Raw genomic sequence first — 24,111 nt, 5'->3', positions numbered from 1 at the left:
CTGGTACTGAAGTTAAGCTTACCGACCTGTTTGCCTGGATCACCTCTGAAGCCTTTTTAAAAATTGGTGTTACATTAGCTGGCCTTCAGTCATCTGGTACAGAGGCAGATTTAAATGATAGGTCTCATACCACAGTTCTTAGTTCTAGGAACTGTCTCAGATTGAAGTGATCGATAGGTTAGTCACCTAAAAAGTATGGCTCAGGTGTGGGAATCTCCCTCACATCCTCTGCAGTGAAGACTGATGCAAAGAATTCATTTAGCTTCTCTGCAATGGCCTGGTCTTCCCTGAGTGCTCCTTTAACACCTCCGTTGTCTGGCAGGTTTCCTGCTTCTGATGTAATCAAATCAAATTTTTTTTTGCTGTTTGAGTCTTTTGCTAGTTGCTCTTCAACTTTTTTTTACGTGCCTAATTATACTTGATTTGCCAGAATTTGTGGTCCTTTCTATTGTCTACAGTAGGGTTTGACTGACAATTTTTAAAGGATGCCTTTTTGCCTCTAACCGCTTCTTTTACTCTGTTTAGTCGTGGTGGCATTTCTTGGCCTTCTGTTTTTTAATTTGAGGTATGCGTTTAATCTGATCCTTTCTCATGGTGTTTTTTTTAAGTGTCCATGTAGCTTGCAGGTATTTCCCTCTGGTGACTGCTCTTTAATGTCGTGTAACTAGCTTTGACTTCAGAAACAGGAACCACATGAGTGACAAACAGTGAGCTGGGAACGAGCCTGGTCTCAGTCGCCCTCCTAGAGAATAAGAGTCCCCAAAACTGGGGCTACTTGGCAGTCTCAGCAGAGAAGCTAAGAACAGAATGGGCAGATGGTTACCTCTCCTGTCCTAAGGGAGTTCCCTCTGGGCCAGGGTTGAATATAGTGGCAGGGATTGTGGGGGAGGTGGTATTGCTACCCTTGCTGTACTTTGTGGCTCGGAAGAACTCCCTGGGTGCTTACTAGCCTCCTTAGCCAGAGGAGGATCCAAAAATGGTAAGAGGGCAGCAGAGATCTGCAGAAATAGAGGTAACTGCCTAGGAGAGACCCCTCTTTCTTCCCCACAAAAGTCCCTCCTCTACACAGAAAGAGGGGTGCTATTGGTGCATCCTAATCAGGGGCTTTCCCCCCTCATTGCCTGTGGCTATCTGGTGTCTGAAATACAAAGCCTGCCTGCTTTCAGCCTGTGGAACTCATTGCCAGGAGATGTTTTGAAAGCCAAAAATGTAACAAGGTTCAAAACATTTGATAAGTTCCTGGAGGATAGGTCCAGCAGTGGCTATTAGCCAAGGTGGTCAGGGATGGAACACGATGCTCTGAGTGTCCCTAGCCTCTGTTTGCCAGAAGCTGGGAGTGGATGGGATCACTCAATTGCCTGTTCTGTTCATTTTCTCTGAAGCACTTGGCATTGGCTGCTATGAGAAGATAGGATACTGGGCTAGATGCACCATTGGTCTGATCCAGTATGGTCGTTCTTATGCTGGAAGAGAGCTCTTCCTCTCATTCCAGCTACTGTAACTTCCCCTCTCAGCTGTGGGGTGGGGGTGGGGGAGAATCTTCCTTACTCATGAACCGCTCCAGCCACTGTCTCTCCCACCTCTTCTTCTCAGTAGCAGAGTGAAATCAACACAACTCTTCCACTGCTGCTTTAAGGGCTCCGGAATAGCAGCAGTGGAAGAGTCCAGTTAGTGTCCTGCTGCTGCTTGGGCAAAGTTGAGCAGCAGCAGAGGCACCATAGAAGTCTGTCTGCAGACTCTGGAAAACTGCACTGCACTGCATCACATCACAGTTGCAAGCTTTTAGCTTTGTAGATATAAGGGCTGAAACATCCAAAAGGTAGTGCTTAAATTCTGCAGAGTGGGGGCATAGCCACCTCATCCGCCAGGCAGCATTCCTCACTGGCTTGTGGGGAGTGAGTGATTTGGATACCCAAGCCCAACTGTACACATTTAGCAGATAAGCAGGACTTCAGTCTCTAGGGCTACTAATCCAGCTCCTTTCACCTGGACAAAATTCTGGAAATTAGACTTGATGACTCCGAAAGCAACTGGGCCAGCCCTCAAATCGGCTCCTCAGAACTTGCCTCTTAGTTTCTCCACAGGTCACTCCCTCAATCCTTGTATCTTCTCTTTGCCAGGTTCCACAGTCACATGTGGGAACATCCTCTACCTGCTGCTGTTTGGATGGTGGCTGTCCCTCCTCTATCTCCTGGTCTCTGCCCTGATGTTCCTCACAGTACTGGGAGCTCCATACGGTGCGTTCTGTAGAGACTCTTGAACTGTGACGTGTATTCTCATAGGCCTGGAAGCCAGGGCCCATTGTGCATCAGACACATACACAGTGCAATCCCTGCCAGTGATCTGTGTTAGCCATTTTATTTTAGACTCAGCTCGCTTCTGGAATACTGGGTACAATAAATCACGTGTTACGTTAATAATGTATTGCCGTAGTGCTTAGGAGCCCTTGTCATGGGTCCTGTCGTGCCAGCTGCTGTAGAAACACAACAAAACGGTAATTCTTCTCACCCCTTAGAGCATCAGATCACACCTGTGGGTGGAAAACAGGAGCAACACCAGGTATAGGAAGGCAACTTAGACATCCAATAACTTAGATTCCAGGTGATTGAGAACTTGCAGCCCTATAGTACCATATATACTCGTTCATAAGCCAAATTTTTTTAGTAAAAAAGGGAAGCACCAGAGAAGAGGGTCGACTTGTGAACGGGTACAAAGAGGGAGCGGTGGGACACAGCCCCTCCCCGCAACAGAGGGAGCAAGGAGAGGCAGCACAGCCAGCAGAGCCAGAAGGGAAGAGGTGGGACCAGAGTCTCTTTGCTTCTGGCCACGTTGCTCTCCCCGCAGCCTCCGAAGCAGCTGCAGCTCCAGGGCTGGCAGGCTGTGCCCGCCCCCAGAGCAGGCTGGCTTCATAGCTAGCCGTGAGTTTCCTTCCACCTAGCACTCATCGTGGTGACTGAGGGCAGGTCACCTTCCCTTCCACCTGGGCAAGTCCCATCCCCGAGGACACCCTCAGTAAACCTCCTCTGGCTCAGGGAGTGCCTGGCTGGCCAAAGGGAAACCTCCCAGGGAGCCTTGTCCCAGCTCCGGGGCTGACTGCTGTCTCCTTTCTCCCCACAGGGAAGCTGTGCTGGGACCTCGCTGGCTATTTCCTCTGGCCATTTGGAAAAGTGATTCAGAAGGTAGACAGGAGCAGCGGGATGGACAATGAGCAACCTGCTTCGTGGCTGCTGTCGCTGCCCGGTTCTGAACTAGGGATGCCCAGCCAGCTGGCTGACAAAACTGCAGGAACATAGAATCTTCCCTGCCCTCCCTCCCTTCCCTCTCTTTCCAGGGGGGGAGCTGGCTTGCTTGCCCAGTACATCCTGGCCAGAAAAGGAGCCAATGTTGGGCATGATTCCCTGCGTAGAAACCTAATCCAGCTCAGGGCATCTGCTCACATGAGAGAGCAGTGAGGTGCCATTCTCTGCCTCTAACGCAGGGGCCCTGACCCCATGTGGAGCAGCAATGAAGTGACTTGCAGAGAACGAATGGAAAATGGCAAAGGGAGCTGGAGCAGGCCCTGAGCCTCAGCCTCCACTACCTGCCTCTGCAGAAGTGAAAGCTGCTGTGCTCATGGCTGAGTCATGTCAGCCTCTCGGGGGAGGTTCCTTCGTGTTCCCCCCCGCCCCACTTCCCCTCCAAGCCCCAAATCTCTGCCCTTCTCTGAAGACCTGCTCTCCTGTCCCCTAGACCAGGACGTACTCTCGGAAGTGCAGCATCAAGTTCAACAAATGTGAAGTCATCTCGGAAGTGAATGAGGCGAAGGAGAACACCCCTCTGCTCAGCTGCCATGAAGTGGTGCCTGGCACTCAGCAGAAGCCCGGCAGCTGCGCAGATGCCACACACTGGGTAAGGCCCCTTCCCCATGTACCCAGCGCTTGTGTCGCACGGGGCAGGAGGAGGAGTTGGAGATGCTCCATCCCTAGCTGTGCCCTGTGCGTGGATAGCCTGGCACAGACCAGCTCAGCTGTGACTTAAAGTTGTAAGGCCTTTCCCCAGCAATCGGCCCAGTAGGTGCCTGCCTCTGACTCCCTCAGCAGAGGCCAGAAGGAGCTGGGGTCCCCTTCCTCTTCTGAAGGCCCCCTCAACCAGAGGGGAGTTAGGCCTGGCCCTTCCTACTCTGGATCAGCTGTGGCTTGGCTCACCCTGCTGGGTCTATCAGTGCAGGCCTGTGGCACTCTGAATACCCTCTCAGAATGGGGAACCTCTCTGGCTTCTGAATCCCTGGCCCCGATACTCCCCAGGCCAGGAGACAGACAGGAACGGGATGCCAGTAGGTCTCCTCCCATTGTACGGTTGCTGTAACCGAAGCATGGGGGTAATGGTCTGCGCTGATGCCTCAGCAGATCTGAGTAACAGCCGGGGAGCCCCAATGGCTCCTGATGGGAAGTGACTTCCCTTAGCTTAGCACAGCCCTTTCTTTGTTCTTTCCACCAGCGGCGTGTCAGCACTTATATCTGGCTCTTGCTGGGCTACCCGGTCCTTGTTCTTGCCCACGGCCTGGTCTGCTTTGTCGCCTGGCTCCTCGTGTTCATCATCCCCGTTGCCAAGATGAACGCTCGGACCGTCACTGAAGTCCTGCTCCTGGCCCCAGAGCACGTGCACATCCAGCGGATGAGGAAGGTTGGTTCTGCCACGACTGTCATGGGTTTCCAGCCCACCCCATGGGAGGGGGGTGCCTGGCATCTAGAGTAGCCTGCTACTTGCTAACACTTCCCATCCCTGTACTGGGGCAGGGAAGGGTGGATGGGGAAGACTTGGGTGAGGAGAGCAGTCTGGCCACAGCACCATCTGCATGGGAGGAGGGTGGTTCTTAGCTCAGTGCCCCGCTTCCCAATCTCCTGGAGGTAGGAGTGGGCAGAGCAGCTGTGGAAGGGCTGGGAGGGGGTTGGCTGCCTCTCAATCAGAGTTAGGCTGGCCTGGTGGGGAAGCAGCCAGCAGGATGATCTGGAGGATGGTTGGCTTCAAGCCACCCGCAGTGTCCACCTTCCTGACTCCAGTGCAGGTGAGTGCAGGGCTGAGCCGATCAACGTGACTAGCGTGGGCTAGTCCAGACCAACCTGTACCAGAGCTCTGGCTGGCACAGTAGAGCGGCTCTGATAAGACCCTTGCTAAAGGTGCCTCCATCTTGCAAAGCAGGGCAGGGGAGAGCCTCTGAGCTCAGCGGATCCTTTGGCATTTCCCCTTGTCCGAACAATCCTCTCCTCCTTGGGGGATGCCATGAAATGGGACGTCTCTCCCAGCACTGCCGAGAATAATGAGGTTTGCTGCAGATTAGAAACCACCATAATGCCTGGGCTCTCTGACCCCGCAGACAGAAGTGCCGCTGGAGGCCGAAGTGGTTCTGTGCTGCTACCGGGCTGTTAATGCCTATTACTACAAATACGCCGTGGATGGGATCAACGTCTTCGCTGTCAGTATCCTTCAGATGGCTGCTTGGCTCCAGTGCCAGCATCCGGTGTTGCTGGGTAACGCGTGTTGGGCAGCCCAGGGCTCCCCTGGGGCAGAGAAGGGGTATGGAGGCCCTGAGAGCGTACAGGAACCTCCTGCGGAGGTGTGCATGCAGCCTCTCTGGTGTTCTCCACACCTCCCTGATGAGCTCAGGGTAATCCTTCAGCCGACTGAGCAGCTGGCATGGCTAGTACGGGGTTAGGGGGGAAGGACCCTGCCTCGGATGGAGGCTGGCAAAGGTGTAAGCGGCGTGCCATGTGCTCAGCAGACACCTGCGCTCTTGGACAATGAGGTATGGCCAGGTAGTAGGAAAAATGTGAGTGGTGGCTTTGTGGCTGAGGACCAAGCCTGGGAGTTGAGAGAGCTGGGTTCAGTCCATCTACACGGACTCTCCTGCTCAGGTTATTTAAGCTCCCTCCTGGCATGTGGAGGCTAAGCACATCTCTAGGCGAGGTGCTCTGGCCCTCATGATGGGTGTCCCAACATTGCCAGGAAGTGCCCCTTGACTGGCCGCACCGCAGACCTGCTGCCGCTCGTGATTGTGACTCTGGTTCTGGGCTACGTGGACAGCCACAACCGTTTCACCAGCTCTCCTGTGAAGTTCACCCTCTCGCTGCTCTCCATCATGCCTCTCTCCTACTACATCGGCATGGCCATTGCCAGGTGAGGACGCGCCTTCTCCCACATCCGGCATGGGGCTGGGGTTCAAAACAATCCCTTGTGTAATCCCCCTCCCCGCCCCAATTCCGAAGCTGCATCGTGCCGTCTCGCAGGCGAACGGCGTAACGACACAACATGACTCTTGTTCCGCCACCCCCGACTTCTCACCTCCTTGCTGGGAGGAGTCCTGGCTGCTGCTTGGGCAGATCATTCTGCTACAGGCCGTCGGCTTCTTGTGGCAAACAAGCCTTCAGCTGGATTTCACAGCCTGAGCTCCCTGTGGGATTCTTGGACTCTCGGTGGAGTGTGACTATGTGTAGCTGGCTCATTGCGCTCTATCTGGGCACCACTGCTGCTGTCTCTGGGGTGGAATATGCAGCCCTCCTGTGCAGTGATGGATTAGCCACTGGGCCAACAAGACCCATGCCTGGGGGCCCTGGAAAAATGGGCCCAGACCTGCTCCAGTTGGGGTGCAGGGGCTTGTCACACTCCACCCCCATGCCCAGCACTCCAGGTGAAGTGGGGCAAGCCCCAGCTGGAGCGCCAGGCAGAGCAGGAGAGAATGCAGGCAGAATGGGTGAGGAGGGGTCTCAGTTGCTCTGGCTCAGGGCCTCATAACACCCTAATCTGCCCCAGCTCCTACACTAACCCTGCAGGCTGCTCTAGAAAGGGAGGCTGCAGGCAGTATCTGTGACAGAAAAGCTTGCCAAGCTGTCCAGCCATGTGTGAGGCGGCACAGCCGGTAGCACCGGGCAGAGGCACCGCCTCCAAGTGCTGTCTACAGAAGTGACCCCGCTTCCAGCAGCTCTTGGCTGATCCTCAAGCTAAATGCTGAAGTGGAAACCTGAAGGTGCAGCACAAAAGAGCGTCACTGCAGCCCTGCTGGTGGACAGATTTGTAGAGCAGGAGGGTGGCACCCTCTCTAAAAAAAAAAAAAAAAAAGTGTCCAAAAAAAGTTCCTCTATGAGGGCTGGGAGCCAGGTGGCTCCAATATAGAAGGTTGCACCAGTAGCCAGAATTGTCCTGTTCATGTTGAATGATCCATCAGGCTGTCTCCACCCACGGTCTGTCTCGAGCCTCCCTCTGCTAACTAACCCCCTGCCTTCGTGTGCCTTAGTATTTCAGCTCAGAGTAACTTTGCGGTGGGGGCTGTGGTGAATGCCTCCTTTGGCTCCATCATAGAGCTGACCTTCTACATCACGGCGCTGATCAAGGGCTCCCGGGAAGGGAACAAGTGTTACGAGGAGATTGTGAAGTCGGCCTTGACGGGAACCCTGCTGGGCTGTGTCCTCCTCGTACCGGTGAGTCTGGCTGGAGGCTTGTGGCTAGGGGCTGTGCTCCAGGCTCAGCTGTCAGAGCAGGCAGCTTCTGGTAGTTCTGCCTCTTGGTTCTAAAGTGCTCCGTTCAGACTCGTCCCAGCCAACCTTTTTCCTCTTCAAACGGGGTGGCCAAACTTTTTTTTTTGTCCTGAGGGCCACAGTGGGGTTGCAAAACTGTATGGAGAGCCAGGTAGGGAAGGCTGTGCCTTCCCAAACAGCCTGGCCCCCGCCCCCTCTCACTTCCTGCCCCCTGACTGCCCACCTCAGAACCTCTGGTGTGTGCATGCGTGTGTTGCGCACGCACACACTCCTTGTCCCCTAACTGCCCCCTCCTGGGACCCCCTGCTCCTCTGGACCCCGCCCCCAGCCAACCTCCCTGCTCCCAGTCCCGACTGCCCTGACTAGGCTCCAGGACTCCCACACTTACCAACTTCCCCGTCCCCTGACCACCACCTCGAACCTCTGCCCTATCCAACCACTCCCTGTCCTCTGTCTCCCCCCCCCCCCGGGACCCTCCACTCCCTATTAACCCACGGCCCACTTACCATGCTGCTCAGAGCAGCATGTCTGGCTGCCGCACTGGCTGGAGTTAGACACATTGCCGCTCTGCTCAGCAGGAGTGCGCTGCTCCACTGCCCAGAGCACGGCCCATGTGGCAGCATGGCTGTGGGGGTGGGGGGGCAGCCTCCTTGGCTGGTAGCTCAAGGGCCAGGCAGGATGGTCCCGCAGGCTGGATGTGGTCCACGGGCAGTAGTTTGCCCACCTCTGTCTTAAAGCTGCCTCTCATGATGGTGGGCCACACAGCTGAGTGGCCTGCAAACCCCTGGATGGGGGGCAGTGTTACCTTGCTAGCCATGCTGCTGTTTGAAATGCACATCAGCTGAGGTGGCCCAGGGCTCAGGGGTGATAACTGAGTGTTCCCTGTTCCTTTCAAGGGCTTGTGCATGGTGATTGGAGGCATCCGCCACCAGGAGCAGAGGTTTAACAGCCGATCGGCAGGCGTCAGCTCTGCCCTGCTCTTCCTCTCCGTGGGAGGTAAGCGAGAAACTGGCCAAGCGCTGAAGCCGTGAGTACAGGAATGAGCCAAATGCACGGTCTCCTAACCCGAACGTATTGGCCGCACCCCCTGACCATGCTGTCGTGCAGGGCCTGTCTGTTACAGGCTGGCCCCATCTTCTGCTCTTGAGGCCTCTCCAGCAAAGCCTGGCTCTGCTGCAGGGCTCCAGCCTTGAAGGATAAATGTACCTGGTGCACATCCCCTGGGGGTTATGACCTCGTTTCAGGCTAGTTTTGTGGAGTTCCATCTCTGCTCCGCTCTGCTCAAATATGGGACAGAGTCTGGAGTCACGCACTGCTCACAAAATGCTGTGGTCCATCATTGCAGGGAGGTTCCCACAGTTCCAGGGAGCTGGGTGGGACACCTTCTGTGCATAATGCAGCTCCTTGAGCTAGAGGTGGGGTGTCCTGAGCAGCACGTCTCGCCCCTCTTACTTCCCCTGGGTACTGGACACCTTGACTCCTAGGGGTGTTACTTCCAGCCAGCTGGCTGACACAAAATGGGTTTGGCTCTGCCTAGGCCCTGGGAGTGAGCGGGTATCCACGTCGGAGTGGCCATGCAGTCAAGGTGTGTGGCTTTTTTATCAAAAAGCCAAGGATTGAATGGACACAAACTGTTTCTGTGTAAGGAGTGGGGCCCCCGGGGATCAGTTGGAGCACACTGGCAGGGAAGCATCTCCTATTCCTTGGACAGAGGACATGTGTTCTTGGGCTCCCTGGTGGGTTGGGAACAACCTATTAAAGGGACTTTGTTATTCCCTAATGGCCCATCTCCAGGCATGGTGGCCAGATGGAGGGGGGGATAGGTGGGAATTCATTTTAGCCAGCTGCCGGAGAGGAGAACCAGCAATTATTTGGCCCACAGTGAAGTGGGACTCTGTGCTCTGCAGCTCATTGTCTGCAGCCAGGTGTGGCCAAAGTCTTGATCCACTTCCCAGTGGAAGTGTGGTGGGTCTTGCACCCTTTTCCTCTTGCCCTGGGTCTTGTTGTCAGTGTCAGCTGACGGTGTGGTATGAAGCCCCCCGGATCCATTCCAACCCCCCTTTCTTTCCCCTGACAGGCGTGTTTGCTCCAACTCTGTTCTCCAAAGTCTATGGGAGGCTGGTCTGTGGCGAATGCCAGAACATTACCCAGAGTCCAGAAGGACACTACCTCTGCCAGAACTGCCACTTTGACCTGGTAGGTGGAACCATGGACACCTAAATGTATTTGCTCTTGTACAAGTCACATCTCATGGGCCTGGTGACCTGCAGATACCACTGCCCAGCCATACAGGGGATCCCTGGCCTCTCCAAGCATGCAGTGCCCATGACTGCTTAGCAGTGCCTGTCTCCTTGATGGGGGCAGAGTGTAGCTGACAAGGGCCAGACTTCTCTGCGAATCAGTGACTCCTCCAAGTGAGACTGGTGGCTGCTGCAACATGGGTGTTCTTCATGCATTACAAGAGCTTCTGGGTTGGGAACAGGAAGGACCCAGTTGGGGGGTGGGGTGTCCACTGCTAGACTATGACATTCTGTGATGCCCGGTGTACAGTATGTTCTAAATTCAAGTAACTAACTAGCAAAACCTGCACTCCTGATCAGCAGGCAGCTGCTCAAGAGGAGGAGGAGGGCCTTGCTTTTCTGGACAGCACAAATGCTGTACCAAACTACTGGTCCTGTATGCTAAAATGCAGCCACCTCTAGGGTGGAGGCATCTCGGAGGTCTGCATCTTTACAGGCCAACTCCTTGTGGTGCATTGGTGGTCACTCCTGACAGACTTTCCTATGCTTGGTGGTAACTAACCACTGAGGACTGAGCTACGTGTGGAGGGTTTTGTGTGCGCCTTCAGGACTCAAACATTTGGTGTGCAAGCCAGAGTTACAGAGCAGGTTGGTCCAGTTCTTAGCTTCTGGTAGTTGGCATTTCCAATTCCTCGCTTGCATCCTGCACCTGGCCTGGGGTGAGACAACTGAGGAAAGACTATACTGAGATCACATGGAATGGGGAGGTCTCTTTTCTCTCCACTGCACGCACCCAGACTCCTTGCTTCCTCTTGGGGAGCTAAAAGTGTTCTGTAAGGCTCTGAGGTTCCAGATCAGTATCTCCAGCCTGCCCAGTTAACTTAGGGGAGAATAATCCTTTTGATAACTGCAAACTCAACCCAGCTTGAGTCTCTGATCCCATGCTATTGCCATCTTGTGCCCAATCTCCACAAAGAGGGTCTGAGGACCACAATAGTTCCTCAGATTCATCTGCAACTCCTACTGCTTCAGGAAGTCCTCAATATTAGCCCCCCTGCATCCATTCAGACTTCAGCTCTAAGGTCCAAATGTTCAGCCTTTGTCCCAGTGGCCTCCTCCCGCTTTCAGCTGATGGAAGAGTTCCAGGAAGCCACAGCCCGTCTGGGCTGGACAGTCAAGCCCTAAGGCATTGTGTGGCCGAACTGAGGACTGGGTGGTTGGCTCCCACAGTTCTGGTTCCCAAAGAAAGGTTGAGGACAGTGCTGTACCTCATGCCTCGCAGCAATCCGACCCTGACATTGCGGCTGCAGGACCGGGGTCTGTCCCAGATGCCTGGAAGATGGATGTAAGCAGTGCCTTTGAATTAGGGCCATCAGCACCTTCGGTGCAGCAGCATCTGTGACGGAGGAAAAAGCCACATAGGAGCAAGACAGTCAGCATGAGCTCTGATACATGGGAGCCAGAACTGCTAGCAGATTCCATCCGATTTTTGATAGGGCCACAACAGTTCCGAAGCAAGATTTGTTCCACTTCCAGCTTCAGTAACTGAAGGGAGGAGTTCACGGTGGCCAAACCTTTGGATCTGCGGTTGCTTCCTGATCCAATCTGTCAGTTCCACACAGTTCTCTCTCTGTCCGCTCCGGTGCATGCTTTGGATCCTGATGCAAGGTGTGTGGCTCCTAAAAGCAGGCATGTATCCTTGGTTCCAAGATTGTCCTCTTCATCGCTTCCTAGGAAGAGGAGACCAGATCCTGCTGGCTTTTCCCTGGACCCTTTCTCATCTCTCCTCTCAGGCCTTCTACAGGGCCTCAGCAAAGAGCAGGATCCCCATTCCTCCCTCTGCATCAGGTACTATCCCTGGTTCGCTTTTTCGGGTCCTGACCTGGACCCTCTCCAGGAGGAGAATAGGGGAACTGACCTGCAGCGAGGTTCTGTCCACCTCCACTGGCATGTTCCTGACACCCAATAGTAGGGAGACTTGGCTTGGCAGTCCTGGGGTGTTAATGGGGGACCACCACTGGTCCTCTCCAATTTATCCTCCACGTGGATGGAGAGGGGACACTTCATCTGCAAAGAATCTGAAAGGTCAGGGGTCCTCAGTTCCTGTTCCCCCAGTTCCATTGACATTACAGTGAGACCTGGGACTCTGAGTCTGAGGGGGATGAAGAGAGAGAGCTACTCTTTGTACAGGAGCTTTTAGGACCTGATCGTGAGGCTGTGACCTATCACTTGACCAATGTGGGGGTGGCATCTGCCTTTTTCACCTTCTGGGGATGCTTTGCATTTCTGTGACTTAGAGCATCCCAGGGTGTCCACTCGAAACTCCCTACAGTACTGGAGGAAGAGACTTCTCAGTATCTTACATCCTCCATGCCACTGCCAAGAGTAAGATATTGCTGCCCATCCTGGATGAGTTATGAGGGCCAACCACCTCTGTGTGGCCCACTGAAAGCCCGTCTCTGAGAAAGCAATTGAACTATACCAGATTCCCTCTGAAGAGAATCTTACTTCCATAGCTGCTTTGTGCTGAATTCACTGGTGGTTGCTGCTCCCAGGAACAGGAGGTCTAGACAGCTACAGTGGGGGAAGGGGGAGAAAGGTGTTCTTCTCCTCATCCCTCAGTGTTAGGGAGGCAAATTATCTGACAGTCCTGGTCCATTAGCAGTTCCATCTATGGGTGGGGGTGGAGGGTTGCTTTTCTCCAGGCCTTGCCTGATGGCATCTACCGGCTGTGTCCTGCCATCTTATTGGAGGGTCAGAATGTAGCTAGACACTCCCTCAGGGCTTCCTTCAATGCTTTGGACTCTGATGTCAGAGCATTGGCATCAGCTGTGACCATCAGGAGCATGCATGGCTTTGACCCTCCCCTCCTAGCTATGGCTGCTCAAAGTCAGCTGGGAGAGCCTCCTTCTGGAGCAGAGGGTCTTTTCAGTGAAAAGACTATTGGAAAAACTAAAGGAGACGAGATCAACAGCTTGACCTTTGGAGTCGATGCCATCTACTTGAAGGAGGCTCTCCATTCCTCTTGCCGATACTGGAGGCAGCATTACCCCAAACCATCAGTCATCCAGTCACAAATCAATGTGCAGCATCCCAGAGCCATTATGGAAAGAGGCCTTTCAAACAAGGTTCCAAATCTAAACCACCTGCGTCCTCATCCGAGACAGGTCCACCCTCTGTTTTGGTGAGATCGTTGAGAGTCGAGAACCAACCAACTAGCACTCTTCTACCCTTTCCATTGGAGGCAGGCTAGCCCACTCCATCAGCACATGGAAGCAACAGGTCTTGGAGATCATGGAAAAGGGCTATACCATACAACTGGAAAGACTGCCTCCTCCCAACTCCCCCTACCCATCCCTCTCCAGCAGCCCTTTCACAAGGCAATCCTTCTCGCAGGTGTGGAGAAGTTGCTTCTGGTGGGAGCTGTCAAGAAGGCTCATGCTTACTAGGAAGGGGTCAAGGTTTTTACTCCAGGTTCTTTCTGGTGCAAAAGAAGATATTGGCGATTTTGGCAGACGTCCCAATTTTAAGAGCATCTAGAAGCTCTTGGTTCCGTGTACTGACTCTGGTCTCCATAATCCCTTCACTGTTGGTCCAGGATTGGCTTGTGACTCTGATGCATATTTCCAGTCATCAGGAGGGATAGCTCAGTGGTTTGAGCATTGGCCTGCTAAACCCAGAGTTGTGAGTTCAATCCTTGAGGGGGCCATTTAGGGATCTGGGGCAAAAAAACAGTACTTGGTTCTGCTAGTGAAGGCAGGGGACTGGACTTGATGACCCTTCAGGGTCCCTTCAGTTCTATGAGATAGGTCTCTCTCATATCATGATTTGACAAAACCATTGGAAGTGTGTTCCATTTGTGATGGCCAGGCACCATTTCCAGTACAGGGTGCTCTCATCTGGCCTTTCTGCAGCACCCAGGGTATTGGCAAAATGCCTGTCTATGGTGGTAGCACATCTGAGGAATCAGGGTATTTTTGTTTACCTTTTCCTGGAGAGTTGGCTACTGATGGCTGCTGTGCATGAGGGCCCATTGAGCCATATAATCACTGCAAGTGGTCTGCTTTTTTTGTTTTTGATTTTTCCTTTTAGACCTAGAATCTTTTCCTTAACCTCCCAAAGACTGTCCTCTGTCTTAGACACAGTATTTCTTTTACAAGTGCCATACTGGACTCAGAAGGGAGAGCTTTTCTGAGGACAGATAAACATTTCTAAGAATGAGACAATCCTCTGTGTAGGGCAACTTTGAATCTTTGATAAAGTTCTTCCTGGGTCTCATGGAGGTTTATGGCAGCCACTACTTACAGGACTCCATTTGACTGTCTGAGAATGAGACCTATTCAGCACTACAGTTGAAGTTGGAACAATCTTCAGTTGATCACCATGTCTCGGAATGTCGTGGCCTTGCTAGACTGGTGGCCAGCCAGGACAAGCTGCTCAAGGGTGTGCAGTTCAGTTCTATGGGTCCATTCTAGATGTTGACTCCAGCTGCATCAATGGTCAGGGGTGGGGCACTTGAGTCACTAAAGAATTTGGGAGTCCTGGTTGTCTTGAAAGAACGTTGCACATCAGCGTACTGGAACCAAGAGCAGTTCATCTGGCTTGGAGTATTCTTCATCTGCAAGGGAAGGCTGTGCAAGCAGTAATGAGCGTTACCCTGCCAATGCAACATCTCAGCAAACAGGGAGTGTTCATTCCACTCCCTTGTGCGCAGAGGTGTTTCTACCTCAACATCTGTCCTGTAGCCCTATATCTGGCTGGGGAGAACAAATGCAGATTGTCTCAGCACAGACTGCTCCCCAAATGACCCCCTCAAGGATTGAACTCGCAACCCTGGGTTTAGCAAGCCAATGCTCCAACCACTGAGCTATCACTTCCCCCTTCTTGTTAACTGTCTGTCTGGAATGGGCCATCTTGATTATCACTAAAGTTTTTTTTTTTTTTTCTTTTTCTCCTGCAGATAATAGCTCAGCTCATCTTAATTAGCCTCTTAAAATTGGTAGGGCAACTTCCACCTTTTCTGTGTCTGTCTGTCTGACTGACCATATGTTCCATTCTATGCATCTGATGAAGTGGGCTGTAGCCCACGAAAGCTCATGCCCCAATAACTGTTAGTCTCTAAGGTGCCACAAGTAGCCCTGTTCTTTTTGCGGATACAGACTAACACGGCTGCTACTCTGAACCTAGTTACAAGTAAGTAATCTTCATTTCTCCTGGTCAATATATGGGGCTCTGCTCCAGTCTGCCAAATGAACTGCTGTTCCCTAGCATCTCTGGGGAGGGAAACAGGGGTGAGTGTGGAGATCATGGCTTCAGTGTATCATCTTGCCATTCATAAACCGTCTACACTGAGCACATGAGACTGTCACTGGAACCAACCAAACCATCCTGTGGTTCTTGTTTTTTAGATGGAGAACAATGGCACCCTGTACTACAAACACGTCCAGTAAGTGCCTCACCGTCTGTCCTGTTGCTTGGACATAGTGGATCAGCCCTGTCCCCACTAAAGAAGCACGTGGGAGCTATGATCCCTAGTGGGATGCCCAAGCACCTTGCAAGCTGCATTGCTTTCATGCTTCTCTCAATGCTTTGCCTGAAGGGTCAAGCCAGCTTTCCCTATGGGAGCAGGGGCTGATCTGGGCTCTGGCACTGGTTTAGCTCTCTGGTCTGTCTCATCACCTGTAAAATGGGCCTAATACCTGTCTCTTGGGAGGTGGGTTGGGATGACTGTCTCCAGTGTCTGGGAACACGTGCTGCTCTCTTAGCTGAACCCCTGGCCCTAAGTCCCATCAGCCATGGACACAACATAGTCCAATTATCTCTCTAGCTCCATTGATGCTAGAGCAGCATAGAGATGTTACTGTAATGGCCAAGTCTCTGGTTCCCATCGGATAGTACTTGGGAGGTGCGGCTCTTTACAGGGCACTCAAATCCACTTCCCCATGTGTTGTGGGAGAGGAAGGTCTAATCCTTCCTAGGTCTCCCTCCCCATGGCCGAGCTCAGCTGTTGGCCACTACTTGCTCTGCCAACTCCTTTGTGTAAAGTGCTTGCCACTCTGACCCTGGGTTTCTCCAGCAAGTTGCTTCAGAGTGCAGGGCTCCTGACTAGGGAGGGTGGGTTTAGCCCCCTTGGGGGGGGCCCTTGTGTGAATGAGGTGCATCCCCTTGGGCTGCTGCAAAAGCAAGGCCAGGCATGCAAAGGGTTAGTGGAGAGAAGTGGGGGCAGGGAGGGCTCTGGCTGACATCAGGTGGGAAAAACCCTCTAGCAGCCAACTGGCTTTGGGAGCTGCCAGAGCCCTGAGGATTGAGCACCTTGAGCCTGGTGGAGGGGGCGGTGGTGCACAGACAGTAACACCCATCTTAGTTGCGGATGAGTCCTGCTTTGAGCAGGGGGTTGGAATAGAACCTCCTGAGGTCCCTTCCAACCCTGATATTCTATGAGTCTGTGACCCCCCCACCCCCCGTCGTCGTAGAGTGACCAAAACCAGCCTGGCCAAAGGCAGCAAACCCCTCCCCCCGCCCCCCTTGGGGAAGGGCCGGAGGTGAATTCCTAGGAGCTGCTGGGAGGGGGGGAGTAGGGGGTTCTCCTTCCAGCTCCCTGCAGCTGTGGTGTGTTGCAGGCCCCTGGTGTACACCGTGTCCCTCGTGCTTCCCGCCGCCTACATCATCGGCCTCTTCTTCACCCTGAAGACTCACTCGCACATCTACGACATTCACATCAGTGACTGCCCCAGTAAGTCCCCACCGTGGCCGGCCCAGAGCGCTGGCCTGACCTTTCCTCTGGCCCAGTACAGAAAGGACAGGAGAGCGATAGATGGATTCGGTGCTCTCTGCTGCCCAGAGCAGGGGACTGGGAGCCAGGACTCCTGGGTTCTATTCCTGGCCTTGGTGCTGGCTCTGTGCACAAGGCAGAGGTGGGACCTGGCCCTAGAGGGCTGTGGAAGTGCCTGAGTAACGCAGTGGGTGGGTGCAGGGGCTTTAACCCCTAGACCTTGATGGCAGACTGGAGACCCCTGGGGAGCAAAGCTGTGTCCACCCAAAGCTTGGGCAGTTACTTCTCCCTTTCCCTGGAGGGACCAACCCAGAGGCAGCTGATCGTGTCAAGAGGCTGCAGCAGTTGAATGGGGATGGGTAGATGGGGCCTGTCGCTAAGCCCAGGTCTGTTCCTAGGGGTCTGTCTGCTCACATGCCTCCTTGCTTTTAGTGCCTGGTCACCATCACAGCGCCGTGGTCCACTGGTCCCGCTGCAGGGCCCTGATCATTCTCCTGCTCTCCACCGTGTGCATGTCGGCCTGCGCTGACCTAGCCACGGAGCACATCAGCCCCATCCTCACTAACTCCACCGTGTCTCAGGTAAGGAGCCTTCTGCCTGCCCAGGTCCACGGGCCTGTGGTGCTGCAGCCACCCTGCAGGGAACCACAGCGGAGTGGAGAAGTAGCCCCTTAAAGCCTGGATTGGAATACATGAGGATAAACCTAAAACCCAGAACCCCCTACCCAGAGCAGACTTTAGGGCCCGATGCCGATCTCATGATGAACGGCGTTTACTTTAGGATCCAGCCCAATGGCCCCAGTTTAAGAACTTGCCAGATGCTCAGCCAGTGGGCCATGTTGCCATGGTAGGTTTGGATTTGGGGCTGCTTAGTGACTAGCAGGAAGAGCCTGGCCTAATACAGGCCTTAACCAACATGTTCTCTCTCTGCAGAGAGCTGGACTGTGGTGGTTTTCAAGCTCCCTTTCATGAGGCCCCCATGAGGTTCAGTCTCTGCTCACCTGCATTGGCCCCTTCCCTGACAGGTGATCCTGGGTTGCTGACACCCGAACTTCTGAAAGGGAAGCCTCTGGCTCAGTCACGGGAGAGTTGATGCAGTTCAGTCACGTGACTGGGTTTGAATGGGGCTAGTGCACCGAAGGCTAGTTCCTCATAAGAACAGCCAGACTGGGTCAGACCAATGGTCCACCTAGCCCTGTATCCTGTGTTCTGACAGTGGCCAGTGCCAGGTGTCCCAGAGGGAATGAACAGAACAGGTAATCGTCAAGTGATCATCTCCTGGTGTCTACTCCCAGCTTCTGGCAGTCAGAGGCTTAGGACAATGGCTCTCAACCAGGGGTACAACTAGATGACCTCCTGAGGTCCCTTCCAACCCTGATATTCTATGGTGGTGAAGCACTGGAATGGGTTACCTAGGGAGGTGGTGGAATCTCCATCCTTAGAGGTTTTTAAGGCTCTGCTTGACAAAACCCTGGCTGGGATTTAATTGGGGTTGGTCCTGCTTTGAACAGGGGGTTGGACTAGATGACCTCCTGAGGTCCCTTCCAACCTTGATATTCTATTATTCTGGGGGTACGCAGAGGTCTTCTGGGGGTACAGCAATTCCTCTAGATCAGTGTTTCTCAACCTGGGGGTTGCAACCCCCAGACAAGTCAAGGGACAGATTTAGGGGGGGTCACTACTGCAGGGCCAGCCTTAGGGGGTGGCGAGAAGAGCAGTTGCCTGGGGCCTCACCACACAGGGCCCCGCAAAGCTAAGTTACATGTTTCAGCCGCAGGTGATGGGGCTCTGGCTTCCGCCATGGGTGGTGGAGCAAGAGTAGTCTGGAAAGGTTGAGAACCACTGGCTTAGACACCCAGAGCCTGGGGTTGCATCCCTGACTATCTTGGCTAATACCCATTGATGGACCCATCCTCCATGAATGTCTCGTTCTCTTCTGTACCAGAGTGCCTGCACTGCCAGGTGGGGAAGTAGCCCCTAGAGGGGGCAGTCTGTGCTCTTACCCCTGGGGGGGGACGGGGGACTCAAACCCGTCACCACTATTCGTGTAGTATCCCCTCCAGTTGGATGCATTTCTGAAGGGTGCACTTGCCATGCGAGGATGCTTCCTAGAACCCCATGGAGACATGACGTTGTGCTGTGTTCGCCAGGGGACCTCTTGCTTGGGATCTATACCCACTCTAGGATAGCGACTCTCCCAAGGAGCTAATTTCTGAAAGGCTGTGAAATCCGTCCCTGCAGGAAGGGACGGGTGAGGGATAGTTACAGGTAACGGGAGCTCACTGCTTCACTGAGAGCAGCCAGCAGCCTGGCGTGGCTGTGGAGTTCGCTAGTTCTGTGCTGACTCATCTTGCTCTCCTTGGCAGTATTTCATTGGGGTGACCGTGCTGGCTATGGTGCCCGAGCTCCCGGAGATAGTCAATGGAATCCAGTTTGCCCTGCAGAACAACCTGAGCTTGAGGTGAGTGAGTCCCCTGAACCTGGCAGGGTTTCTGCAATAGCTGGCATGAGCTGCCGGAGGCTAGTCCTAGCCGGTGGCTTCCAATAGAGCAAATGGACAGATGTTGAACTTGTCACCATGTTCCCTAGCAGGAAACTCCCTTTAATGATCTGAGCAGCTGGGACATGCGGCTAGCGCTCTAGCTCACCCAGGAGCTGCCCTTGTCTGGACTTGATCGTGGGGACCACTTAATCTGATGCACCAAGCGACTCTCCAGTGTTAGCCAGCAGTGGATTTCCATGGGGAGATGTTGGTGGCTCTCCACTGCTTGCTGTAATAAAGTCTTGGCTTCTAAGGATGGTATCTAGGGGAAGGAGCCATCTGCTCCTTGTCCCAAGTTATTTAAAGTGGAGAGGGTCCAGTCTTCCTAGAGTCTAAAATGACCCAGTACAAACTCCATGTTGAAGTATCTCAGCTCTCTCCCTCCCAGCAACTGGAGATGCACTGAGAAGGGCCAGTCTGAAAGGTGCTGCTGGGTACATGCCAGACCCCAGGGGTGTTTCTTGGTGCACTGCATCTCGTACTGGTTCCTTGGTGGGAAGGTGTCACTGAGTGAGTGTACTAGAATCCGTAAGGCAGGATTTACCTGGCCTGCAGCCCATGTTAGAAAAACAGATCCTCCCTAAATGCCCTTTTCCTATTGAAATCTAACATGCCCCTCCCACTTTGCTCAAGGGTACAAGCACTGCCCCTTCCTGAAAGCTGGGCCCCCTCAAACTTGTGACCAGTGTTACTGCGTGCAGGCAGAGTGCAATACAATGAAATGGATCCTCCTATTCCACGCTGGGCTCTAAACCCTTCTGCGAGAAGTTACTTTCAGATCACACTTCAGCAAAACTCTTTTGCTGTTCTGGTGTTGGAAGAGACAGTGAAATGCCGTGTGCTGTCACTCTTGGAATAAGCTGCCTGCACTGGATCATGTTCCGGGGAGCGCTGCAGGTCGTCTAACCCCTGCCTCTTGGAGAGGGGTACAGCTCTAATCCTGTGTTTAGAAGCCTCGGGTGCAGGTTAATTTATGGTGTCTCTGCTCCTCCTCCATAGTATTGAGATTGGGAGCTGTATTGCTGTCCAGGTCTGCATGTTTCAGATACCCATCCTGGTGCTCTTCACGGTCTTCTACGTAAGTAATGGAGCTGGAGCCAGACTTCATGGTTACTGCTGTTTTCTCCACTCTGCTTGTGGCCACTGGGGCTTTGGGGCAGGAGGAAGCACCCCTGGTTGCAGGGGTTTGGGACAGCTGCACACCTTAGAATGTCACTTGGATAGGAACATTGTGCTAGTGTTGGTGAAAGGTACTGGAGAAATGGTGTGATTGAGCTATGCTAGTTTTAGAGCAGGAACCGTGTAGGCAGTTGCAGGGCAGGGTCCCCCCCACCAGCATCTCTGAGTTTTGGAGAGCCAGTCACTAGTCCTCAGTGTCCCAAGCAGTGGGTTGACTGCAGAGTCAAATTAACTCCCTCACTGTCTAACGTGCTCATTAGCTTTTTAAAGGGGAGCAGATGAGACAGGTGAGATTCTTGCTAATACATGTGAACCAGAGTGATGAAAACTTTCCCCCTGTCCAGCAGGGATTGGGAACGTGGCAGGTTAATACATTTTTATCCTGATCATTGACTTTAAAATACTAAGCTTCCTGTGCAGGTTTTTGTACTATGTGCATAGCTCGTTTATCCACACTACTACGCACTGTACCTGCAGCAGTGGGTGGAACAGTCTTTCAAGAGTCTTTGGGTAAGGAGCTGGGACTGTCTTAATGGCAGAATAAGCTTTCTGAAGTCACTGTGACGGTCCCTGCAGGGCATAATCGTGGCTGACATGCCCAGGGTTTAAAAGCTGCTCTCTTAACTTTCCACAGCCTACAGGTTTCATACTTGTCTTCAGTGACCTCCATGTCTACTCCAGCATGTTCAGCGTGATTCTCATGAACTACATCTTCATGGATGGCAAGTGCGACTACTTCCAAGGTAACTGTCCACATGGGCCAGTCTTCTCCTCCTCCCTTGAGAATTTTTAATCCTCTCCAACTCCTCCCATAGCCGCTCACAAACATTCCCATGCTTCCTGAGCAGGCTCATTCAGGGACAGGGATTGACGGTGTAGAAGGGGCATCACTGTGTCCCGTGTCTGTCTCTGACTCCATATCCAATTTGCTCTAACCTGCAATCCCACCCTGGGAGCAGAGCCAAGAGTCCCTTTCCTTTGTGCCAATCTCCTCAGTAGAAGCCCCAGACGATCTGATCATTCATGATGTGGTGGATGTCCACAATTAACTGGCCCAGTAACTGGAACTTAAATCTGTCCCAGGAGTGGTAGATCCAGGAGTAGAGTGGATTCTTCTAACTGGTAGATGACTCAATCCCTACATGAAGCTGCTCCAAAGATTTTGTCATGACCTACTGTTATCTGGCTCTCAAATGTGGGCTTAAACAGTCCCTTAACTTTGAGATTACACTGTAATCTCACAACCTGGAGCACTTGTCCTAGTGTGAACTTGCAGATTCTGTCCTGAGCAGACTGGCAGCTGCTCCATCTAGTGCAAAATCCACCTTCCTAAATCTTGTTCACTGCTGAGTGTGATTCCAGCCCTCTAGCTTCTAACCACGGCGGTTCTCACTCCCTCAGGTACAGTGCTGGTGATGGTCTACGTCATCCTCCTAGCTGTGTATTTCTTTGCTCCTTCCCCGGCTGGCTGCTGAGGCCTGACTCCATGGACCCTGTGTTCTCACCTTGGGAGAAGACTCCCCCCAGGGCAGCTTCTGTTAAGAAATGTTGGGTGCTTTTCTCAGGGACCCGGCTGGCCTGGTTTTACTCTAAAACCATTTGTTGCATGAAGCTAAAGAACCTGCTGCCGGAGTTTTGTTTTTCCTTCAACAGCTGTTTGAAAAGATGGGATTGAATTGGGAATTGCTAAGCACTGGAAAAGGGGGGGTGTTCTGCTAGTCCAGTCACTCCTTCTGAACCCAAGAAGACGCCTTAATGCCAGAATGCTGCCTTGTATACTAAAGTGCAGCTCGGTCTGGGATTGTGGCTAGAAGGAGATCTGTTGTTGGCAAAGGCTTTTGAGGAACAGAAGAGTCCTCCTTTGACTGGCTTTAGACTCTGAAGGATGCACTGTTCTCCTGCTGCTGGGAAAGGTGTTGCCCTCTCCAAGGTGCTGACTTGAAAAGAGCCATGTCCTGCCCTCCCAGGATAGAAGCTACCTGCTTGTCATGGAAATGGCAACTTCCAACTCCGGCCTGTAGAAATAACACAGGTGGTTTTTTGCTGTAACTTGAAATGACCCTGTTTCTCTTCCTCCCCCTCACTCCCAACTGTTCTGATTAAAGCAGTTTTGTAGAAACTTGATCTGGTCCTGTATCTAAAGGGGGCAAACAAGGATCTCTGCAGGCAGCCACATGCAGGGATGTGGGAGATTGTAGCTGACTGACCTATCTGGGTTCTTCACACCACTACCCTACTCAGGAACAATACAGGTTCTTAGGCCTGATGTTCAATTTCTCCATGTAGCATGACCCATGTGAGGTTGCGAAAGCAAACTGGTAAGAGACCTCTTCCTTGGAGTAAATATCCCTCCATCACTCAGGGCCTCTGTCCTCTATTAGGAGTCTATCATCTGCCTCTGTTAGTACAGACCAGAAGGGAGAATGGGCTAGAACAGATGCTTCTGTCATGTGAGTCCTAGTTAAACTTTGTTGCTGGAGCCAATTGGCCAATCTTCTGCTCCCTACTCTGCTTCAGTGCTTCTCAGTGAGAAGCCATTTCTCAAATCTTCCCTCCCTGCTCTAACAAGGTGGTTATAGCCTGTGCCCCAGCTGCAGCAACAATGTTTGGGCAGAGCTGTCTTGCATTAGCATGAAATCTGTGTGCTGGGGTGTAAATAAGCTAGCACCTGCTGTAGCTCTTAAGCTTTTGGTGTCTTTTCTTCGGTTTTAAGAGCATACTTGCCACAAGCTGCTCCCTTGTATTTCAAAACAGTGTGTGCTACAACCTCAAGCCTGTGTTGCTTCAAATCAGGCTCCCTAACTTCCACTGTGCCTAATGATCTCCCCACCTCCAGAGGAAGGCTGTGGCAGGATGCTAGACACTGAAACTGAACTGGAGCAGGTGGGGCTAAACTTCCTGAGCACTCAGAGCAAATGAAGCTGGGCTTTTGCAGCATATTTAGCACAGTATGGCCAAGTCAGGCTATTGGTGTCACCGGAGGGTGCCTGCAGTTAATGGACCCTCAACAACGCTGGCCTTCAGGTGTCTGTTTGCTAGCTTTACCTTGTGGCTAATACCACCTCCCTGGCCTAAGGTGAAGATCATGTGGGGAGCAGTGACAGTGGGGTCAGTGCTATAGCAACAGGGGAAAGGAAATTAGTGTAGTATCTAGAGAGGGTGGTAAATAAGTCCTGGGCCTGCTCACTGAATGAGGACAAAACACTACCCTGGTGCAGCAGGTGCCAGCCCAGAACCATCAGTGCCTGGGGGTTGAGCTAAGCACAGGCACCCAAAGCTTCCTTCTCTGGGGTACCTGACTTTACATCCCAAATTGCTCCTTAAAAGGATTTATTTCCCAAATTAGTTCCCCTGGAGTATCTGGAAAAAATCCAGATTGACCCCCCCCCCGCCCAGATCATCAGGGTTTGTACAGGGCTTTACCTGCACAACCCACCCTTGCACTAATAGCTTTGACAGTAAGGTGGAGATGTTGATGTTCTGTAAGGAGTGATCTAATGCTACAGGAGCCTTGCGCCTCTAGCTCTCTTCCCTCCCCTACTCCCTACAGGCTGCTGCCTCCATGGCTGGTAGCATTGAACACAGCAGGACAGTAACTGCTTTCACTGCCTGAGGCCAGGGGGAGAAGCAAATGCAGGGAATGTCTGCCCCCCCACCCCCACTGCCCTAGGATAGAGCATGCTCTGGACAGAGAGACTCTGAAGATACAGGGCTTTGATTTGCTGTTACACAGCTGGCTCTTGCCTTCCATGAGCTGCTGTAGGAAAAAGCTCCCCTTCCCCTGCTGCTTTCAGCACTGGCTTACAGGGGGATGAACTCTGGCCCCTCTGAGTGAACTGAAAGTACAGACTAGCAGATGTGAGCCACTCCA

General features: G+C 52.9%; 1 protein-coding gene across 1 annotated transcript in view; it reads left to right on the top strand.

Moving 5' to 3' along the window:
- The window catches only part of LOC116825165 (uncharacterized), a 46,634-nt gene extending 24,295 nt beyond the window's left edge, over positions 1-22,339 (top strand). Inside the window, exons 6-21 of the mRNA XM_075061907.1 lie at positions 2,121-2,237; positions 3,118-3,179; positions 3,730-3,888; positions 4,477-4,662; positions 5,354-5,456; positions 6,012-6,153; positions 7,268-7,451; positions 8,405-8,504; positions 9,586-9,704; positions 15,157-15,194; positions 16,369-16,481; positions 16,953-17,101; positions 18,886-18,980; positions 20,061-20,139; positions 20,875-20,983; positions 21,642-22,339. Of these exons, the coding sequence (XP_074918008.1) occupies positions 2,121-2,237; positions 3,118-3,179; positions 3,730-3,888; positions 4,477-4,662; positions 5,354-5,456; positions 6,012-6,153; positions 7,268-7,451; positions 8,405-8,504; positions 9,586-9,704; positions 15,157-15,194; positions 16,369-16,481; positions 16,953-17,101; positions 18,886-18,980; positions 20,061-20,139; positions 20,875-20,983; positions 21,642-21,715 (1,829 nt within the window). The 3' untranslated portion in view covers positions 21,716-22,339. The remainder of the gene's footprint in view (positions 1-2,120; positions 2,238-3,117; positions 3,180-3,729; positions 3,889-4,476; positions 4,663-5,353; positions 5,457-6,011; positions 6,154-7,267; positions 7,452-8,404; positions 8,505-9,585; positions 9,705-15,156; positions 15,195-16,368; positions 16,482-16,952; positions 17,102-18,885; positions 18,981-20,060; positions 20,140-20,874; positions 20,984-21,641) is intronic.
- The last annotated feature ends 1,772 nt before the right edge of the window (positions 22,340-24,111 follow it).

The sequence above is a fragment of the Chelonoidis abingdonii genome, chromosome 1 (assembly GCF_003597395.2).
Source record: "Chelonoidis abingdonii isolate Lonesome George chromosome 1, CheloAbing_2.0, whole genome shotgun sequence".
In the NCBI taxonomy this organism is placed as follows: domain Eukaryota; kingdom Metazoa; phylum Chordata; order Testudines; family Testudinidae; genus Chelonoidis; species Chelonoidis abingdonii.
Note: the sequence above shows the minus strand (reverse complement) of the source record. Positions and strands in the feature narration are given on the sequence as shown.